This window comes from Pelodiscus sinensis, chromosome 15 (assembly GCF_052426305.1).
Source record: "Pelodiscus sinensis isolate ZL-2025 chromosome 15, ASM5242630v1, whole genome shotgun sequence".
Taxonomy (NCBI): Eukaryota; Metazoa; Chordata; order Testudines; family Trionychidae; genus Pelodiscus; species Pelodiscus sinensis.
Genome location: NC_143066.1, coordinates 36,620,716 through 36,638,344, shown reverse-complemented (window position 1 = coordinate 36,638,344; position 17,629 = coordinate 36,620,716). Strand labels below are relative to the sequence as shown.

General features: G+C 50.9%; 1 protein-coding gene across 3 annotated transcripts in view; it reads left to right on the top strand.

The window, feature by feature from the left end:
• CACNA1H (calcium voltage-gated channel subunit alpha1 H) overlaps window positions 1-17,249 on the top strand; it is a 576,049-nt gene extending 558,800 nt beyond the window's left edge. For 2 of the 3 annotated variants that reach the window (XM_089769319.1, XM_075899792.2), the window contains 3 exons: window positions 4,083-4,269; window positions 7,719-7,897; window positions 13,596-17,249. In XM_089769319.1, coding sequence (XP_089625445.1) covers window positions 4,083-4,269; window positions 7,719-7,897; window positions 13,596-14,780 — 1,551 coding nt within the window. In that variant the 3' untranslated portion in view covers window positions 14,781-17,249. The remainder of the gene's footprint in view (window positions 1-4,082; window positions 4,270-7,718; window positions 7,898-13,595) is intronic. The other variant, XM_089769320.1, reaches the window with a different exon arrangement.
• Window positions 17,250-17,629: the final 380 nt, after the last annotated feature.

The following is a 17,629-nucleotide window of genomic DNA, read 5'->3' as shown; positions in this document are numbered from 1 at the left end:
AGGAGCAGGTGAAGAGTAGGAAGAATGATCTAATGGGCAGGCACATGGGATAATTCCTGGCTCACAAATGACTCCCTGTGGGAGCCCCCTAAATCTACCCTGGTCCTTAAGTCCCTGTCTGTAAAATGGAGAGGATACATCCTTACTGCACAGGATGTTGTGACAATAAAATTCCCCTATGGGGGTGAGACTCAGCGTATGTCTACACTACCGAGTTTTTTCAGGAAAACAGCCGTTTTTCTGGAAAAATCACTTACGTCCACACTGCAATCGCATTCTTCCAAAAGGCAATCGAAAGAACAGAGGGGTTTTTCTGACATTGCTAATCCTCATTCTACGAGGAAGAAGCCTTTTTGCAAAAAAGCTCTTTGAAAAAAAGGCACGTGTGGATGGGGAAGAGGGAGTTCTTTCAGAAGAAGAGGAAAGAGGAAAAAGCACAGGTGCCCTGGTGGCCACTCCATCCATAGTTACAACAGCTGACATGAGAGAGCGTCCATTCAGTGTGGACACTATCTTTCAAAAAGCAGAACTCTTTTTCGATGCGCTTTGGCAGTGTAAACGTTCTCTTTCGGAAGAAATTTTTTCGGAAGATCTCCACAAGAAGCCTGCAGTCTAGACGTAGCCTCAGAGATTGTGGTAATTGAGGCCAGATGGGTGGGCACAGCTTGGATCAGATTTGGAGCAGTGGCACAGAGGCACAAGGCTTTGCATCTTATTACAAGTCCCCTGGTTAGCCCGCTCCAAACCAACGTCTGCCCTTAAAACCTACGGGCTGGTGCTCAGTCATTCCTTTTGTGTGGATATTCTGCCTGGTGATTGCAAAGTAATTTTGTTGTAACTTTGCCCCCCTCCTTCCAGGACAGAAAGGATGTAGCCACATTGGAGAGGGTTCAGCAGAGGGCAGCCAAAATGATGAGGGGGCTGGAGCACATGACCTATGAGGAGAGGCTGAGGGATTTGGGCTTATTTAGTCTGCAGAAGAGAAGAGTGAGGGGGGATTTGATAGAAGCCTTCAACTACGTAAAGGGGGGTTCCAACGAGGATGGAGAGAGGCTGTTCTCAGTGGTGATGAATGGCAGAATGAGGAGCAATGGTCTCAAGTTGCAGTGGGGGAGGTCTAGGTTGGATATTAGGAAAAGCGATTTCCGTAGGAGGGTGGGGAAGCACTGGGATGGGTTCCCTGGCAGGGGGTGGACAGATGGAATCTCCATCCCTAGAGGTTTTTAAGGCTCGGATGAGAAGAGTAGCCAGCATCAACAGGAGAGCAGCCCCTGCCGACCTTATCACGCGCAAGCTGCCACCGTAAGTGCCCCAGCTGGTGTAGGGTAGGTAGACGACGGGGGTTAGTGTAACCTAGGCCTGAATGTGTTCACATTTAATGCTTTACTATAAACTTTATTACAGGTTGAACCTCCCTTGTTCAGCACCCTTGGGACCTGACCAATCCCAAACGAGGGAATTTGCCAGACCAGAAGAGGTTCCTGGCCACCAGCCCCTCAGCCTGGGACCGACCCCTTCTGCCCCAGCTGGGCTTCCTGCTGGCCAGCGCTAGCCCCTGTCATGGCTGCCAGGCTGCCTCAACTCTGCTGCTGGGCTCTCGCAGCCCCAGCTAGGTTGCCCTGCGATGTCCCCGACCCCATTCCCAGACAGCACATGGTCCCAGCCGGACTGCCTTGGCCCCAATCAAGTTGCCATGGGCTGCCCCTGCCGGGCTACCGTGACCCTGCTGTTACCAGCCCCACCAGGCTCCCCGCTGCTGGCTTTCCTGCCCAAGGCTCTTTCACCCAGGAACATCCAGGAATGTCACAACTTGGCCCCGTGCCCAAGGTTAACTGTTCATTAGCCTCCACTATTGCCGTCTTTTGTGTTAGGAAATGTTCTTTGCAACCCGCAGGCTGTCTGACAGAATTTTAAACAAAGCACTTCACGTCTCGAGAAAATATTGCGGCCGTTCCTCAGAAAATGGCTGCGTGAGCCGCTGTTTAAAATGGTTGGTAGAGGGAAAAGACTCCTTTCTTGCAGGCACTTTTCCTCATAAATGACCTCATGCCGGCAGCTCGGATGTCCACCTGCTGTATCACGAGCTACAGTGGCTCTGCGCGGGCCAACATTGGCACAAGCCCGGTGCATTAACAGATTAGAACTGACGCCCTGGTTTTGTTTCGGATGCCAGCGCCCTGTAAATAATCGCTGCTTGGACCCCTGAATTCTCAGCCAGGTTCAACAGTGGAAAAGCACCGAAGTCATTTGTCTCAAGGATTTGTCCAAGAGATATGAGGAGAAAAAAACTATAAACGGAAGATAGGGGCGGGAAAATCAGATTTAACCAGGTTCTCAGTGACGTGGGCAATTCAACATGAGCCGCAGGGCTGGCCTTACCATGAGGCGAACTGAGGCGGCCACCTCAGGTGCCAGACTGTGGGGGGGTGCCACTAGCACCCAAAGTGTAGAAAATTGTGTCTGCTGCTGGTGCACATGTATTCTCTCTGCTCTAGATGCACAGAGATGGAGCAGTGCCATGAGAGGAGTAGACCAGGAAGAAGGCAGAATTGAGACCTTTCAAAGTTTTGGCCCAAGCGAAGGAGTATGGGGGCATCATTTGAGCTCCCCGCCTCAGGTGCCAAAATGTTATGGGCTGGCCCTGTTGAGTCGTGGGCCCAGACTTCCCTAGCAGGTCTGAGGGAAACCCCACAGCTGGGCAGTGAAATGTGTTAATTTAACATACTTAACTGGGAAAATGTTTTCAACCACTTAGAGCAACAATGGTCAACTTGGGCCAGTGAGTGGGCTGTATGAGTGGCCCTCCTCCATCTCCGAGGGCTGCAAGATGGTCGTAACCAATACGCTCTCCCCAAATAGGGTAGTTTTGCGAACTGGGCGTGCGTGTCTAGCATTTGCAGGGGGTGAACCGTAGCAGTGCTATGATTGGCTGCAGAGGGAGCGCCCGGCTCTCACAGGCAGTGTTGTGTGCAATCAGCACGCACCTCGCATCACGTGCCCTCGCTTTACATGTGTGTTACTTTAATAACATGGGGTGGAAAAAAACCTTTGCGGACAGAAAGCAGTGGAATCTGTCAACCCTGCGTAACATGGTAACAGTAAACAAAATGTCTCACCAGCCACACATAAGTTGCCCGCTACTGACTTGAACACTGATATTCAAGGAAAATCAATGTGATTAGTAACTAAATATAGGGTATGGAGACGTGTCTAGTAATTAAAGCATGAACCAGGGAGTCCCGACTCCTGGGTTCTCTTCCCACCTCAGCCAGTGACTCACTGTATGACCCTGGGCAAGTCACATAAACTTGGCCCTCAGTTCTTCCTTCTGGGCGTGGCATGACAATTTAGTAAAGAATGAAGTCCCTTGGTTAAAAGTTACTATAGAATGAGAAAATACATGTTAGCAATATGCGTAGCACAGTTGCTGCAGCTCAGCATGGGCTATAGGATACGCGTTATGTAGGTCAGAAGCCTTAGTGTATGTTTAGGGGTGGATCAGTGTATTTATATGCGTGTCGAATTAATTACTAGAGGGCCTCATCACTGCTAGTCAGTTAGCAGGAGTTCGTGTGTCCCTGCATGGGAGCGGCCATTTTACCCATCCATTTTCAAACTGGATTGGCACTGAGGTGTGGGTGAAGACGTCAGCAATGCTGGTCACCATGGGAATGCCTGAGAAAATGCGGATGATTTTCCGAGCTACTGAAAAATTCCCCACACGAGAAAAGATCGGGGCTTGTCCGCTTGGAACGTCTCTTTCTCATGCGTTCCCGTCGTGCGCTGTACTTCCTGTGGTGTCCGATGCGCGTCGAGGTGGTGACTTCCTGTCTGATTGTTCCTTGTTGTTTCGTTGTATGTCCCATCCATGGTGGCGTGAGTTACTTCTCTGAGGAAAGTCTCTTGGACATGTCCCTGGAGCTTTCTGTTACCCTGGGGCCACCAGAGCTGTTGAGCTCTTTGACACACCAGGGGCACCTCTGCCCTGAGTTTTAAGCCTCAGTGTTGTTTCTAAGGATGGCTAACAACAAAGGAGGCCACCACAGCCTAACCCAGTTTTCCTTCTCTGGCTAAATTCACAGGAAAACGCCGCCCACGTGAGAGCAATGAGAGAACCTCAGAACTTCCTCACGGTGCGCAAGATCTCGGTGTCCCGGATGCACTCCTTGCCCAACGACAGCTACATGTTCCGCCCTGTGGTGCCAGCCAAAGCCCCGTACCCTCTCCATGAGGTGGAGATGGAGACCTATTCCTGCAAGTCACCAAGAGGTATCGGGGGTGGTAGGGCTGCATTATGACTTTCGTGGACTCTAAGGCACTTTTGCCTTCGTGGGCCCCTCCCACCATAATACTATCCATATTAAAAATTATTTTTATATAACTTTAAATTCTTCAACATTTTATATTTTTCTGTTTTAGGCAAAATTTAATAGATTTTATGGGCCCTAAAAGTTTCGGTTTTTTCTGATGTGAGAAAAAAATTAAAACATTTTCTTCAACCCTAAAGGTTCATTTTTTTTCTTCTGATTTTAGAAGAAATTAAAACATTTTCGTGGGCCCCTAAAAGTATGGTGGGCCCTAGGCACTGTGCCTAATGGATAAGTCGGCCTTGGGGGGTGGGGGTCTGTTCTCCAGGCTCCCCGTTCCTCCTCAGATTGTTGTGACGTTGTGCAGGGGGAGGGTTGTGTTCGCTCTGTTCACTTGTTGTGTCATGTGTGATTCCTACCATCCTGTGCTGCTCCGGTGTAACACAGTGTGTGCGTATGTGCGCTGCCTCAGTTTCCCTGGACACTGTGCTGCTGCCTGGCTGGGGGGTGGGAGTTTTGGGTGTGACTCTCACCAAGGGGAGGCTTCCCCAGGCTGCCCAGCCCAGCATGAACACAATGGCTCAGGCTGTCTTGTAACCTGAGCCTGGGTGGGAGATGCAACCAGGTAACACCTTTTGCCCAGGAAACTGGACTAAGGAGGAGAGTTGGGGCTGGTTGCTGGGAGTGTGAGTGAGTCTCAGCTGGCTCAGGATGCAGGGAGTCTAGCTGGCTTGGGGGGCATGGAGGGGGCCCAGAGCCCTGTCTCTGGGCTCCCCTACCCCAAGATAGATTGTTCTGACTGCTCCTAGTCCCTGTACTAACAACTCTGCTACGCTGTGCCCCTGTGAACTAATAAACCTTCTGTTCTACCAGCTGCCTAAGCGTCACATCTGACTGCAGATGGGGGTGCAGGGCCCGGTGGCTCCCCACACTCTGTGACAATTGTATTTGCTAGGCACGGGGAGGATCTCCGCAGACTGTGCAAGGCACCGGAACTGGTTCACACAGTGGTGTGATATGAAGCCGAATTATTCTGCCAGAACAGAATCAATTATTTGTCATAGAATTTGATACTAAACTCACCTTATTTAACGCTAGGTCCAGAATTTTCAGGGGGCTGTAGTGATTTTGTGTTGAACATGTGTAACTGCCTGGTGGAAGTTGCCTGGAGAAAGCTGGAGGTTGGGGTGTCTAACCAGGGGACCACTGGGCGCCAGAGAGGTTGCAGGGTGCCGATTGTGTATCAAGGAATAGCATATTCGCTGTATGTGTCTTAGAAAATGATCAGCAGTGAAATAGTTAACAAGGGTGCCATTTGTATTGCCATTATCCATCTTCAGAGTCAACGCACTATTGAGATGAATGGGGCAGCTAGAATCTCTCTGAGCCATCGTTTCGGACTCTCTGCGGACTCGGGAAGCTGCCACTCAACGAGATTGCACTGGGGTCACGTTCGGAAGGCTTTTGGTATAAACGAATGGTTAGAAACTAGTTTGTCCCCTGGGGAACACTGACATTCCCTAGCACAGCTCTGCGAAGAGAAGTCGATTGTGGGATGGAAGCCGTGGACTCAGAAGCTACCCAGAGGCCCTGACAGCACGTTGAGACAACCACGTTGGAATAGTTTTGCCCTAAGATGCCATTTTCTGACCTGTTATTCCTAACTGGCAAACCAGTTTGAAAGGGGAATGGGAGCGAGAGAGAACATCTGTCTCCCTAAAAACATGCGCATCTGGAATTATTTCTTTTTGCCTCCCAAGAACTTACCAGGCTGGTCTCCTCTGACACAATAGTACCTTAAGGCACGAGCAGCATGGCCAGACGGGGTGGAATTAGAAACCCTCGTAGGGCTGGCCAGGACTAGCCAATCTGTTCTGATTTTTCCGGGAAAAGTAACTCTCTTTTCAAAAGCTCTGAATGTAGCTCAATATTCTCAGCTCAGTATTTATGATTCTTCCTGGGGATGTAAGTGACTAATCGACTAGTCCCTCAACTAGTCATTCCCCTCCCCTCCCCCCCGCCGCTTGCCGCCTCTATCAGAGGGCACGTCTAGACTACGGATTTTTTTTCGAAAGGAGATATGCAAATTCGATGCTAATTTGCATATCTTCTTCCGATCGCATTTTTGAAAGCGGGTCTTTCAAAAGTGAAAGTAGTCTGGATGCGTTTTTTTCAGGGGAAAACCCCTTTTTCGAAAAAAAGCGCTCTTCCTAAAAAAAAGGGATGTTTACGTGGTTTTTCAAAAAAGGTTGGACATTAGGAAAAACTTCCTAACTGTCAGGGTGGTTACACACCAGAATAAATTGCCTAGGGAGGTTGTGGAATTTCCATCACTGGAGATACGTAAGAGCAGGTTAGACAGATACCTGTCAGGGATGATCTAGACCAGGGTCTATGTAGCCCGCTGCCTGTTTGTTTGCAGCCCACAATGCAGTTTGGATTTACGCAGGACTCAACATGTGGCCCGCGGGTGGAAATCAAAACAAAAAAAGTATTCAGTGTAATGGTCTTCTGTTGAGATGTGTTTTAGTAGTTAATTCCCGAACTGTCATTGCTCAGTAAAAGTGCTGTCAGGTGGGGGAAATTGGGCCAATATTACATTTTATTAACATTAGCAGAATTGACTTAACTGAGGCCTGCGTGTTGTGTAGTCTTGCCTTAATCTTTGTATTCATCCCTGTCAGTATGAAAGAAGTTATTTGCATACATTTGCATATATATGTGCATGTCTATGCAACCACACTTAAGTTGTGGCCCTTGGCATGTGCTGTGAGTATCATTGTGGCCCCCAGGGCTTCCAAAGTGGAGTAGCCCTGATCTAGACGGGGCTTGGTCCTGCCGTGAGGGCAGGGGACTGTACTCGATGACCTTGCAAAGTCCCTTCCAGTCCTAGTGTTCTATGAGTCTATGATTCTGTGACTTCTAGGGTGTATTTACACTACAGGACAAAGTCGAATTCAGCTACGCAACCTCAGCTACGTCAGTTGCATAGCTGAAGTCCAAGTAGCTTACCTCAACTTTTGGCGCTGTCTACACTGAGAGAAGTTGAAGGGAGCACACTTTCCCTTCGCCTTCCCTTACTCCTCACAGAAGCAAGTTTACCGGCATCGACCGGAGCACCCCTCTCAGTTCGAATTAGCTGTCTTCACTAGACCAGCTCATTTAAACCCTGGAAGATCAAAAGCGGCAGCTACGATCTTCCTCTGTACTGTAGACATAGCCCTAGGTTCTGTTCCTGGCTCTGCCAGTGGGGTGCTGTGCAGCCTTTGGCTTGTCACTGAATTAACATGCGCTTCCCTACCCCACGTTCCTGTGTTTGGGAATCCTTGCAGCTTGGTTCTGCAGCAACAGCTCCCACCCGTTACTACTCATACCCAGCCACTGTGGCTTGTGTTCTCTCTCCCGCTGCAGGGTCCATCACGTCCATCCGCTCCCAGCCCGTGGGAACGTGCTCCGCTCTCCGAGTACCCAGGGAGTCGCTTCAGGTGACGGCTGTATCTTCTCACCACGAGGGCTGTGACTCATGGAAGATCTCTCCTCCCCGGTCCACTCCGCGATCTCCCAGTCTCAGCCGGCTGCTGTGTAGACAGGTCAGAAGCTCTCAGCTCTTCTCCCATCAGCCTTTTTCCTGCCTCCTTTTCATCCTCTCTCTCTCTCTCTCTCTGGGTATGTCTACACTAGAAAGTTAGTTCGAACTAACGGACGTTAGTTCGAACTAACTTTCCTATGCGCTACACTAGCGCTCCGCTAGTTCGAATTTGAATCGAACTAGCGGAGCGCTTAGTTCGAACTAGGTAAACCTCATTTTACGAGGACTAACGCCTAGTTCGAACTAGCTAGTTCGAACTAAGGGCTGTGTAGCCCTTTAGTTCGAACTAGTGGGAGGCTAGCCCTCCCCAGGTTTCCCTGGTGGCCACTCTGGCCAACACCAGGGAAACTCTATGCCCCCCTCCCGGCCCCGGACCCCTTAAAGGGGCACGGGCTGGCTACGGTGCCCGTGCCAGGTGCAAGCCTGCCAGCACCCAGCTAGCAGACCCTGCACCTGGCACGGCACAGAGCCACCCACCCGATGCCCCCCAGCCCACCCCCTCTTGCCGGGACCAGGCTGGCGGCTCCCGGGAGCTTGCCCTGGACCGCAAGAGGCGGGCACCTTCCTGGGCTAGTGCGGACATCGTGGACCTCGTCCACGATCTCCGCACTAGGCACAGGAAAGTGGCCGTCTAGGGCAGGAGAGCTGCCAGCCTGGCCACCCAGGAGCAGGTGTGCATGAAAATCAAGGGGGTCCACTGAGACCCCCGACACTGAGCCCTGAGCTTACAATGGCCGTCCTGGGTCAGACCAAAGGTCCATCTAGCCCAGTAGCCTGTCTGCCCACAGCGGCCAACCCTAGGGACCCTGGAGGGGATGGACCGAAGACAATGACCAAGCCATTTGTCTCGTGCCATCCCTCTCCAGCCTTCCACAAACTTTGGGCAGGGACACCACTCCTACCCTCTGGCTAATAGGACTCCATGGACCCAACCTCCATGACTTGATCTCACTTCCCTTTAAACTCTGTTCTAGTTCTAGCCTTCACAGCCTCCTGCAGCAAGGAGTTCCACAGGTTAACTATTTGCTTTGTCAAGAACAACAACTTTCTCTTACTAGTTTCAAGCCTGCTACCCAGTCCTTTCCTTTGGTGTCCTCTAGTCCTTCTTTATGGGAACTCAGGAAGAACTTTTCTGAATGCACCCTCTCCACCCAACCCCTGCTTTTAGAGACCTCTATCCTGTCCCCCCTCCGTCTCCTCTTTTCTAAGCTGAACAGTCCCAGTCTCTGTAGCCTCTCTTCATCTGGGACCTGTTCCCAACCCCTGATCATGTTAGTTGCCCTCCCCTCTCCCAGCCTTTCTCTTCCCCTCTCCCACCTCCTTTTCCCAGTCTCCCCCAGTTTTGTTCAATAAAGACAGAGTCAATGTTGGAAGAAACGTTATCTTTATTTTGTACATCAATAAGAAGGGGGGCTAGGGAAGGGCAAGTGGAAGGAGGTGAGGGAGGAATGGGGTACGAGCCCCCGATGGGGAGGACTGGGCTGGCTCTGCGGGCTTCTGGGGGTGGAAGCTCTCCTGCAGCCCCCCAATTACTCCCTCTCCCCAGATGGCAGCCTGCGGCAAGTGCAGCCGGGCTGATGGCCGAGTGGTGTGATGTGCCCAGTGTGGGCACTCAGGGCACTCCAAGCCAGAACTTCTTTGCAAGCGGGGCACCCCTTAGAACTGTGTGTCCGGGGTGGGGGTCGGGACCCTTTAAGCGCAGCCCTCGGCTAGCCTGAGACAGCATCTCCATGCTCTAAGTCCTCCTTTTATGCCCTGCCGGCACTGCTTCCGGCCATCATTAAGCCCTGTTCAGAGTCCACTCAATGTGGACTTACTAGTTCGAACTAGCAAAACGCTAGTTCGAACTAGTTTTTAGTTCTAGATGCGTTAGTTCGAACTAGCTTAGTTCGAATTAACTAATTCGAACTAAGTTAGTTCGAACTAGCGCTGTAGTGTAGACGTACCCTCCCTCTCTCTCCCCCCTCTATTCTGAGTGATAGTGGCTGTCAAACAAGAACAAATGGAGAGTCACAAAGGCTGCCAGCAGGCCAGGACGGGCCGAGTCGTTATTGGAGCACAGTCTATCCCGACAATATTTCCTGTCATTATGACTTTGTGTTGTTTCAAGTCAATTCCCTGTCTCAGTGCCCCAGATGTTTCAAACCCTTGACAGATTCGGTTCACTCCGATTCCAGTTTTGGATCGGCATAGTCTGAGTGTCTGTGTTAAACGGGCTTTGGGGGAGCGTGCTTCCATGCTGTGCAAAGCTTTTGCTCACGCCTCAGTTAGTCAAAATGAATCCAGAGGCTATTTGGGGGCCTCCTCCAGGCTATTTGGGGGCCTCCCCTCAGCATGGGATGCACGCTCATCGCTCCAGCTCAGGGGTAGGCAAGAGATGGCCCGCAGGCCAAATCCGGCCCACCAGCCTTCGATCCAGCCCGCAGCCACCTTGCCGGGACCCGCAGGCAAGGAGCAACTTCAGGGCTCAGGGGGGCTGCTCCATCTGCCTCCCTGTGTGGGAGGGAAGGGGAAGTGTCACACGCTGACCCCGGCCCCAGCACAGTCGCTCAGCTCCCATTGGCTGATTGCCATTGGCTGCTTCCACCCCCCAGCCCAATAGTTCAGCTTCCAATTAGAGCTGAGAGATTGTGCTGGGAACAGGAGCAGCCAATGGGAGCCAGCCAATGGGAGCTGAGAGATTGTGCTGGGGGCAGGAACAGCCAATGGGAGCCAGCCAATGGGAGCTGAGAGATTGTGCTAGGGGCAGGAACGGCCAATGGGAAGCAGCTAATGGGAGCTGAGAGATTGTGCTAGGGGCAGGAACGGCCAATGGGAAGCAGCTAATGGGAGCTGAGAGATTGTGCTGGGGGCAGGAACAGCCAATGGGAGCTGAGAGATTGTGCTAGGGGCAGGAACGGCCAATGGGAAGCAGCTAATGGGAGCTGAGAGATTGTGCTGGGGGCAGGAACGACCAATGGGAAGCCGCCAGTGGAAGCTGAGAGACTGTGGTGGGGGTGGGAACGGCCAATGGGAAGCAGCCAATGGGAACTGAGAGATTGTGCTGGGAACAAGAGCAGCCAATGGGAGCTGAGAGATGGTGCTGGGCCAGAGGCAGTGTGTGAAGGTGCAGAAAGGCACATGGAGCAGCTGGTGGCTCTGTACTCTGGGGCTGCAGCAGGCCTGAGAATCCCATTGTTCTGCTGACTGGGCGTTGCCTAGATAGAGCCTGCCTCTAGCACCCCACCCCCTCCTGCACCCCACTCCCCTTCCCCAAGCTCCCTTCTTCACACAACCAGACCCCACCCCTCCTCCACAGAAAAGTGCAGCCCATGGCCACTTAAAATCTTGGACTGCCCCTCCATCAAAAATGCTTGCCCATCCCCCTGCTCTAGCTGACGTCACGTACCGGTGGCCCGCCCTCCGAGGGTAGAGCTTGCAGCGAGAGATTAGAGCAAAATGTTTCTCATTCGGGTGCCATCTGGCTAACTACATGTGGGCGGCACAAACTCAGTCAGCGGGTTCCCCATTTCGCAAGCCAGGGGCCTAATGGGCTCACTTTCTCGGTGTCTGGGATCGCAGTACTCCACGCTGCGGGTGTTTAACACGTGGTGTGGCCTTTCCGTAGCGGTGAACAGCGGTGCCACGAAAGAGTACAGGGAGTCCCCGCCCCACGCACGGGGTGTGTTCCGAAAGTTCCCTTGTAAGTCAGTTGCTTGGAACTTGCGACCCAACTTCCCATCGAAGCGATGTTAGAAACGGTTGTTAGGTTCCCAGGCTGGCAAAGGCCCGTTTAAGCCAGAATGGAGCTGAACATGTATTGGAGAGAGTTTGTCTGTCTGCCTGTCCGTCCATCTGTCTGCCTGTACAAGAACCCCTCCTACACAGTAAGCACTAGGACCACCAAATTCGGTAGGCAGGTTCCTCTTGTCATAACTTAGAGCGAGGTAGAGGGCTGGTTGTGCCAGAAAAACTGGGATGTGCCCTGAATGGGATTGCTTCTCTGAAGGCCATACAGAAAGGAGACAGACTCATCAGGCCGGTGAAAGGGGCTGTCTGGGGGTGCTCCACCTAGGACTGCCCCAGCCCTGAGCCTCCCACTCTTCAAGTGCTCTTCAGTGAGGGGAGGAAGGGCTGAAGTTCTCCTTCTTCCCCAGATTCATACAGGAACACTGCTGACTGTTCCCCTTCGTCAGAGAGCAAGAGGAAAGTGCACAGTCTTGTGCATTTCCTGGCTGGAGAGTGCATGGGGGGCAGACAAACCTGGACCTGCCCTATCTGGGGGGCATGCAACAAAAATGATTAGGGGTATGGAATGGTGATCACATGAGCAGAGATTAATAAAACTGGGACTTTTCAGCTTAGAAAAGAGACGACTAAAGGGATATGATAGGGTCTGTCTACACTAGCCCCCTAGTTCGAACTAGAGAGGCTAATGAGGGTGACCGAAATTGCAAATGAAGCGCGGGATTTAAATATCTCACGCTTCATTAGCATGTTCCTGGGCGGTCGCCATTTTGGAAACTGACTTGCCCGGAATAACTGCCCACGTCTACACACGGCAGTGAAATGGGAGTTCGAAGTAAACTCCTAACTCGAATTAGCTGTTACTCCTTATGGAATGACGTTTAACAGCTAATTCGAGTTAAGGGGTTTACTTCGAACTCCTATTTCACTGTTGCGTGTAGACACGGGCAGTTATTCCGGGCAAGTCAGTTTCCAAAATAGCGACCACCCGGGAACATGCTAATGAAGCGTGGGATATTTAAATCCCGCGCTTCATTTGCAATTTCGGTCGCCCTCATTAGCCTCCCTAGTTCGAACTAGGGGGCTAGTGTAGACGTACCCATAGAGGTCTAATAAAATCAGGGCCGGTGTAGAGAACGCAAATAAGGAAAAGTTATTTACGTGTTCCCATAACACAAAAACTCGAGGTCACCAAATGAAATGAATAGGAAGCAAGTTTAAAAGAAACCGAAGGAAGTATTTCATCACACAATGCAGAGTCAGCCTGTGGAACTCCTTGCCAGAGGATGTGGTGAAGACCAGGACTTTGACAGGGTTCACAAAAGTGCTATGTAAATTCATGGAGATTAGGTCCATCAATGGTTATTAGCCAGGTGTCCCTAGCTTCTGTTTGCTGGAAGCTGGGAATGAGTAACGGGAGGGATCTCTTGATGGTTCCCTATTCTGTTCACTCCCTCTGGGCCACTGTCGGCAGACAGGACACTCAGCTAGATGGACCTTTGGTCTGACCCAGTCTGGCCATTCTTACGTTTTTAGCTTCAGAAGGCCTGGGAAGGTCAGAGGTCTCCTCGTCCAGGCCTGCCCACTGTGTGTGTCTGCTAGCACCATTATTGCCACCTGAGCTCTCATTCACGCTAACCAGGCAATGTGGCAATGGCCGTGCTGTTGCCAGCTCCTAAACTCACTGGGTGCAGGTGGATTCTGCCACATGCCATGTCCACCTCCAAAATGTCTTGCTAGTGTCACGCACATGTGGGCGGTGGTTCATTGCCCCATGTCGTGGGGCTGGGACCACGGACAGAGAGAGGGGATGAGTTTACTCTACAGCCTCAGCTGAGCGCCAGCTGCCTTTCAGCTCCTGCAGTAGGGGTTCACGCCTCATGCACCGGAGGTTGCTGGTCTGGTTCCACCTCCTGGTGTTTTATCACGAGCACTTTTTCCTCTTGTCCCATCTGTCTCTGCTTGCGTTGCAGGAGGCCTTTCAAACGGAATCCTTGGGCAAGCAGAAGGCAGACTCCAAGGACAGCCTGCAAGCCGAGGCCAGCGAGAGCCTGCCTCCCAAGAAGCCGTCCCACAGCAGCTCGGGTCCTGCTTTGCTCCAGCCCAACCCACTCTCCCTGCCGGCCACGCCCCCGCATTCCCCGACGTCGCCCTCGCACCTGCAACACTCCAGCGTCCGCACCCGCAAGCACACGTACAGCCAGCACAGTATTCCGAGCCGGCCTGCCAGTCAAAACAGCGACCCGGCCAGCCCCGAGGACTCCCTGTTTGAATCCTCAGACCTGGCTGATGAGGAAGTCAGCCACATCAATAGCTCGGCCAATGACTGGCCAGAGCCGTCGGACCTCAGGAGCCGCTCGGTTTCTCCTTTCACCTCCCCGTCTCCATCTCGGATCCCCCTCAAGAACTGCAGCACAACCAGCCTGGCCGGGTGCACCGGCAAAGAGAAAGACTTGAAGAAGTTTTACAGTGTTGACACAAAGGGGTTCCTGGACAAGCCCAGCTGGGCAGACGACCAAAGAAGGCACTCCATCGAGATCTGCCCTTCCATTGACGATGCAGACTGCCGCTTGGAGCAGCCCGCGGAGGGGAAGCCCAGGTCTCCTGTCCGTGTTCAGTCTGAGTCGGAGTATATCCACGGGGCTCGGCGGAAGAAGAAGATGAGCCCACCTTGCATTTCTATAGATCCTCCCATGGAGGATGAAAGCAGCGCGGCGTCACGGACCAAAGCCTCTGAGAACAGTCTGTTGAGGAGAAGGACACCCTCGTGCGAGTCCACCGCGTACAGGGACTCCTTGGACCTGGCCGACAATCCGCCTGGGGAGCAGGCCTCGAAAGCAGAGCGGCGGGTCCAGCCCCTGTGTCGAGGGGAGCACCTGGCAATCCCCAACTTCTCCTTCGAGCAGTCCGACCCGGGCTCCTTGAGCAGCCTCTCGGATCTCCTTTTGGACAGCGGCCAATCCACGCCCTCCTCCGGCGTGGACACCCGGCCGGGCACAGCAGCGATAGAACTGAAAAGGCTGGATCATTTAAAAACTCAGTGCAACAACCCTGAGAAAAACAAGGAGCTTGTAGGCGTGACGAAGAGCCCCTTAAGTCGGCATGGACTGATCCCTATGACTGTTGCAACAGACCAAGACCTAGATGAACCTGTATAGCTTTGTAAGGGCGGGGAAGGGAAGACTCAAGGGCTTGATACCTATGTGGTTTTGAAACAGCAGGGAAGGGACTGCCAAGCCACATCTCAGTGGCTGATTTCCTCCTCCCCCGCCCCCCGGGTCACTCGTTCCTAAGCGCTGTCGGGGGAGGGGCTTGCAAAACGTGATACGGAAACGATGACACGAGGTGCAGGGCGGGGGAGGGGGATATGCAAACGTGTTTCTTTTCTAAAGGGAAGAAGGAGTTGCTTTTTTTTCTCTCCCCCTCCCTTCCCCCCCGGGTGGCCTCAATCACATTGATTTGGGTTCGGGCTGTGTTTGTTTGTTTGTTTGCTGTTGTCGTTGGGTTTTTTTTTTAACGTTCTCGACTTTTAAACCGGCACCATTTATTGTGCGGCGACGCCACAGTATGCGGAAGTGCCCAGGAGACAGGAGCTGTACATTGTCCGTCCATCGGCAGTTATATAAATAGAAATAATGTATTTGTGAGATACAAAAGCTACAAAAAACATAAAAAAATACCCACAAAAAACTCTCTTCATAGTGCACATATTTTTATAGAGAAGCGATACTGTTTTTTGCATTACATCCGATGCCCCAAACAAGAGGTGTTTTCTTGGGGTTTATGTGGAAGTCATTATTAAGGCAGTTCCCCCTCCCCATTGTTTCTCTTCTTTCTTTGCTTTCATTCTTCTTTTCTCTCCTCCCCCTTTTCTCTCTCCACAATCATCCTTCTGGCTTCTATTCACGGCTGATGCTTTTTCAAAGTCTCTTTCTTTTCATTTATTTGACTTTGGTACTTTAGAGTATGTCCTCTCTAAAGAAAAAAAAATAACCAAATCACTACTGAATTGTAGCCAGTGCAATAATAAGTTATTCATTCTTGTCTGTACAAACTGTCCTTTTTATTTTATTTTATGTTTCCTTTTACTGAATTCAGGTTAAATGTTGCAATAATCTGAACTAATGTGCACAAGCAAAGCGTTGTGAGTTTAAAAAAGAAAAGGAGAAAAAAAAAGAAATTTACAGAGAGATAAAGAGAAAAAAAAAGAAAACAAATAAATAGTAAATTATTTAAAAATGTATTTTGTTTACTGCAGTCAAAGTAAATTATTGATACAGTATGTAAAGGTTTTAAGAGTCGTCTTAGGTGATGTTCTTTATAAGCATTTAAGCTAATGATTTGTTTTCCTCATAGCGTAATGCCTTTGAAAAGAAGGTGAGATCAGTAAATGTACCATTTGCACTTTGTGTTCCTTTCCCCTACATACACAAACACAAAGGCCCACGAGCACGCTCAATCCACGCGCAAAGGCCTCTTTTCTCTAGCAGCATAGGATCGACATGAAGCCACTAGCGGAATTAAAGTCATTTATTAACACCCCACTTGTCTATTGATTTCCCCTTTTTTTTTAATCTTCTTGCCTCCCGCATTCTCCATCCCAAGCCCCTTTCTCGATGTGATGGCTCGACCAATGGCACGCTGCTGCTGCTTAATGAAAACAATAAACCACGCCACCACTGGGTAAGGCTGAGGGTAAAAGCGAGTGCCAGGCGGCGGCCGTGGCGACAGCAGCAGCAAAATAATAATTCTCTCTTTTTTTTTCTCGACTTTTCGTTCCATGCCGTCTCATATTTATGCATTCACGTATATCTTCTGTTATTTATGCATTCATTACTCAGAAAAAAATGTATCTTGTTTCACATGTATTAAACTGTATAAACTGGAAGCGTGACTTGATTTCTGCTACACGGTCAGATTTAGCTGCTCTGCCAAATCCAGGCGTGTGCGGATCTTGCAGCCCTCCCTCCACTGCAGGGCTACTCAACGTTGGAAGTCCCGGGGGCCACAGTGATACTCATAGCACATGCCGAGGGACGCAACTTAAGTGTGGTTGTATAGACATGCAAATATATATGCAAATATATGCAAATAGCTTCTTTCACCGTGACGGGCATGAATACAAAGATTAAGGCAAGCGTACTCAACACGCAGGCCCCATGTAAGTCAGTTCTGCTGATCTTCATAGAATGCAACATTTACCCGATTTCCACCCACATGACAGCACTTTTAACGAGCAATGACAGTCCAGCAATTTAACTACTAAAACGCCTCTCAACAGAAGACTGTTCTATTGACGACTTTTTTTGGCTCCCACCTGTGGGCTGCGTTTTGAGCCCCACATAAAGCCAAACCGCACCGCAGGCCGCAAACAAAAGGGACGTGTGTTGAGTAGCTCTGCTTTCCTGAGTAGTCCTATGGAACCTTTATCAATGGCAATTGTGAGACGGGTGGCTGAAGATTCAGCTACTCCACTGGTTGTGTCCAGGCCCTGCTCTCCCTGGTTCCTAACTTTTTGCCAGCACGGGCCTATTTGCATGAAGCATTTCCTGCACAGGCCTGGACGATATCATTTGAAAGAGCGAAATGCCATCCTCCCTAGGGTTACCAGATGGTTTATCAAAAAATACTGAACACCGCCCCCCCCCCCCCCAAAAAAAAAACCACTGGGAAAAAATTCTGTTGAGCAAAAAAAAAGGGGGGGGGGAACCACAGTTATTGAGCAAAAAAGAAACAAAAGGGCGCTGCACCTTTAAACAGCCCTGCACTGCCCCGCCTCTGCCAGACGTGACAGGGGAAAATTGTCCTGTCTGGGGCTTCCATCAGAGGGAAAAAAGGAAACACCGGATATTTCACATGTCCAGTATTTTCTGGTGTTTTTTTTTACCGGACGGGGGACCCAAATAACGGACAGTCTGGGCAAAAACCAGACACCCGGCAACCCTATAGACTGTGGCTAGCATCTGTCAGGCTGTGCAGAGCAAAATGGCATCCTCCACACAGAAGG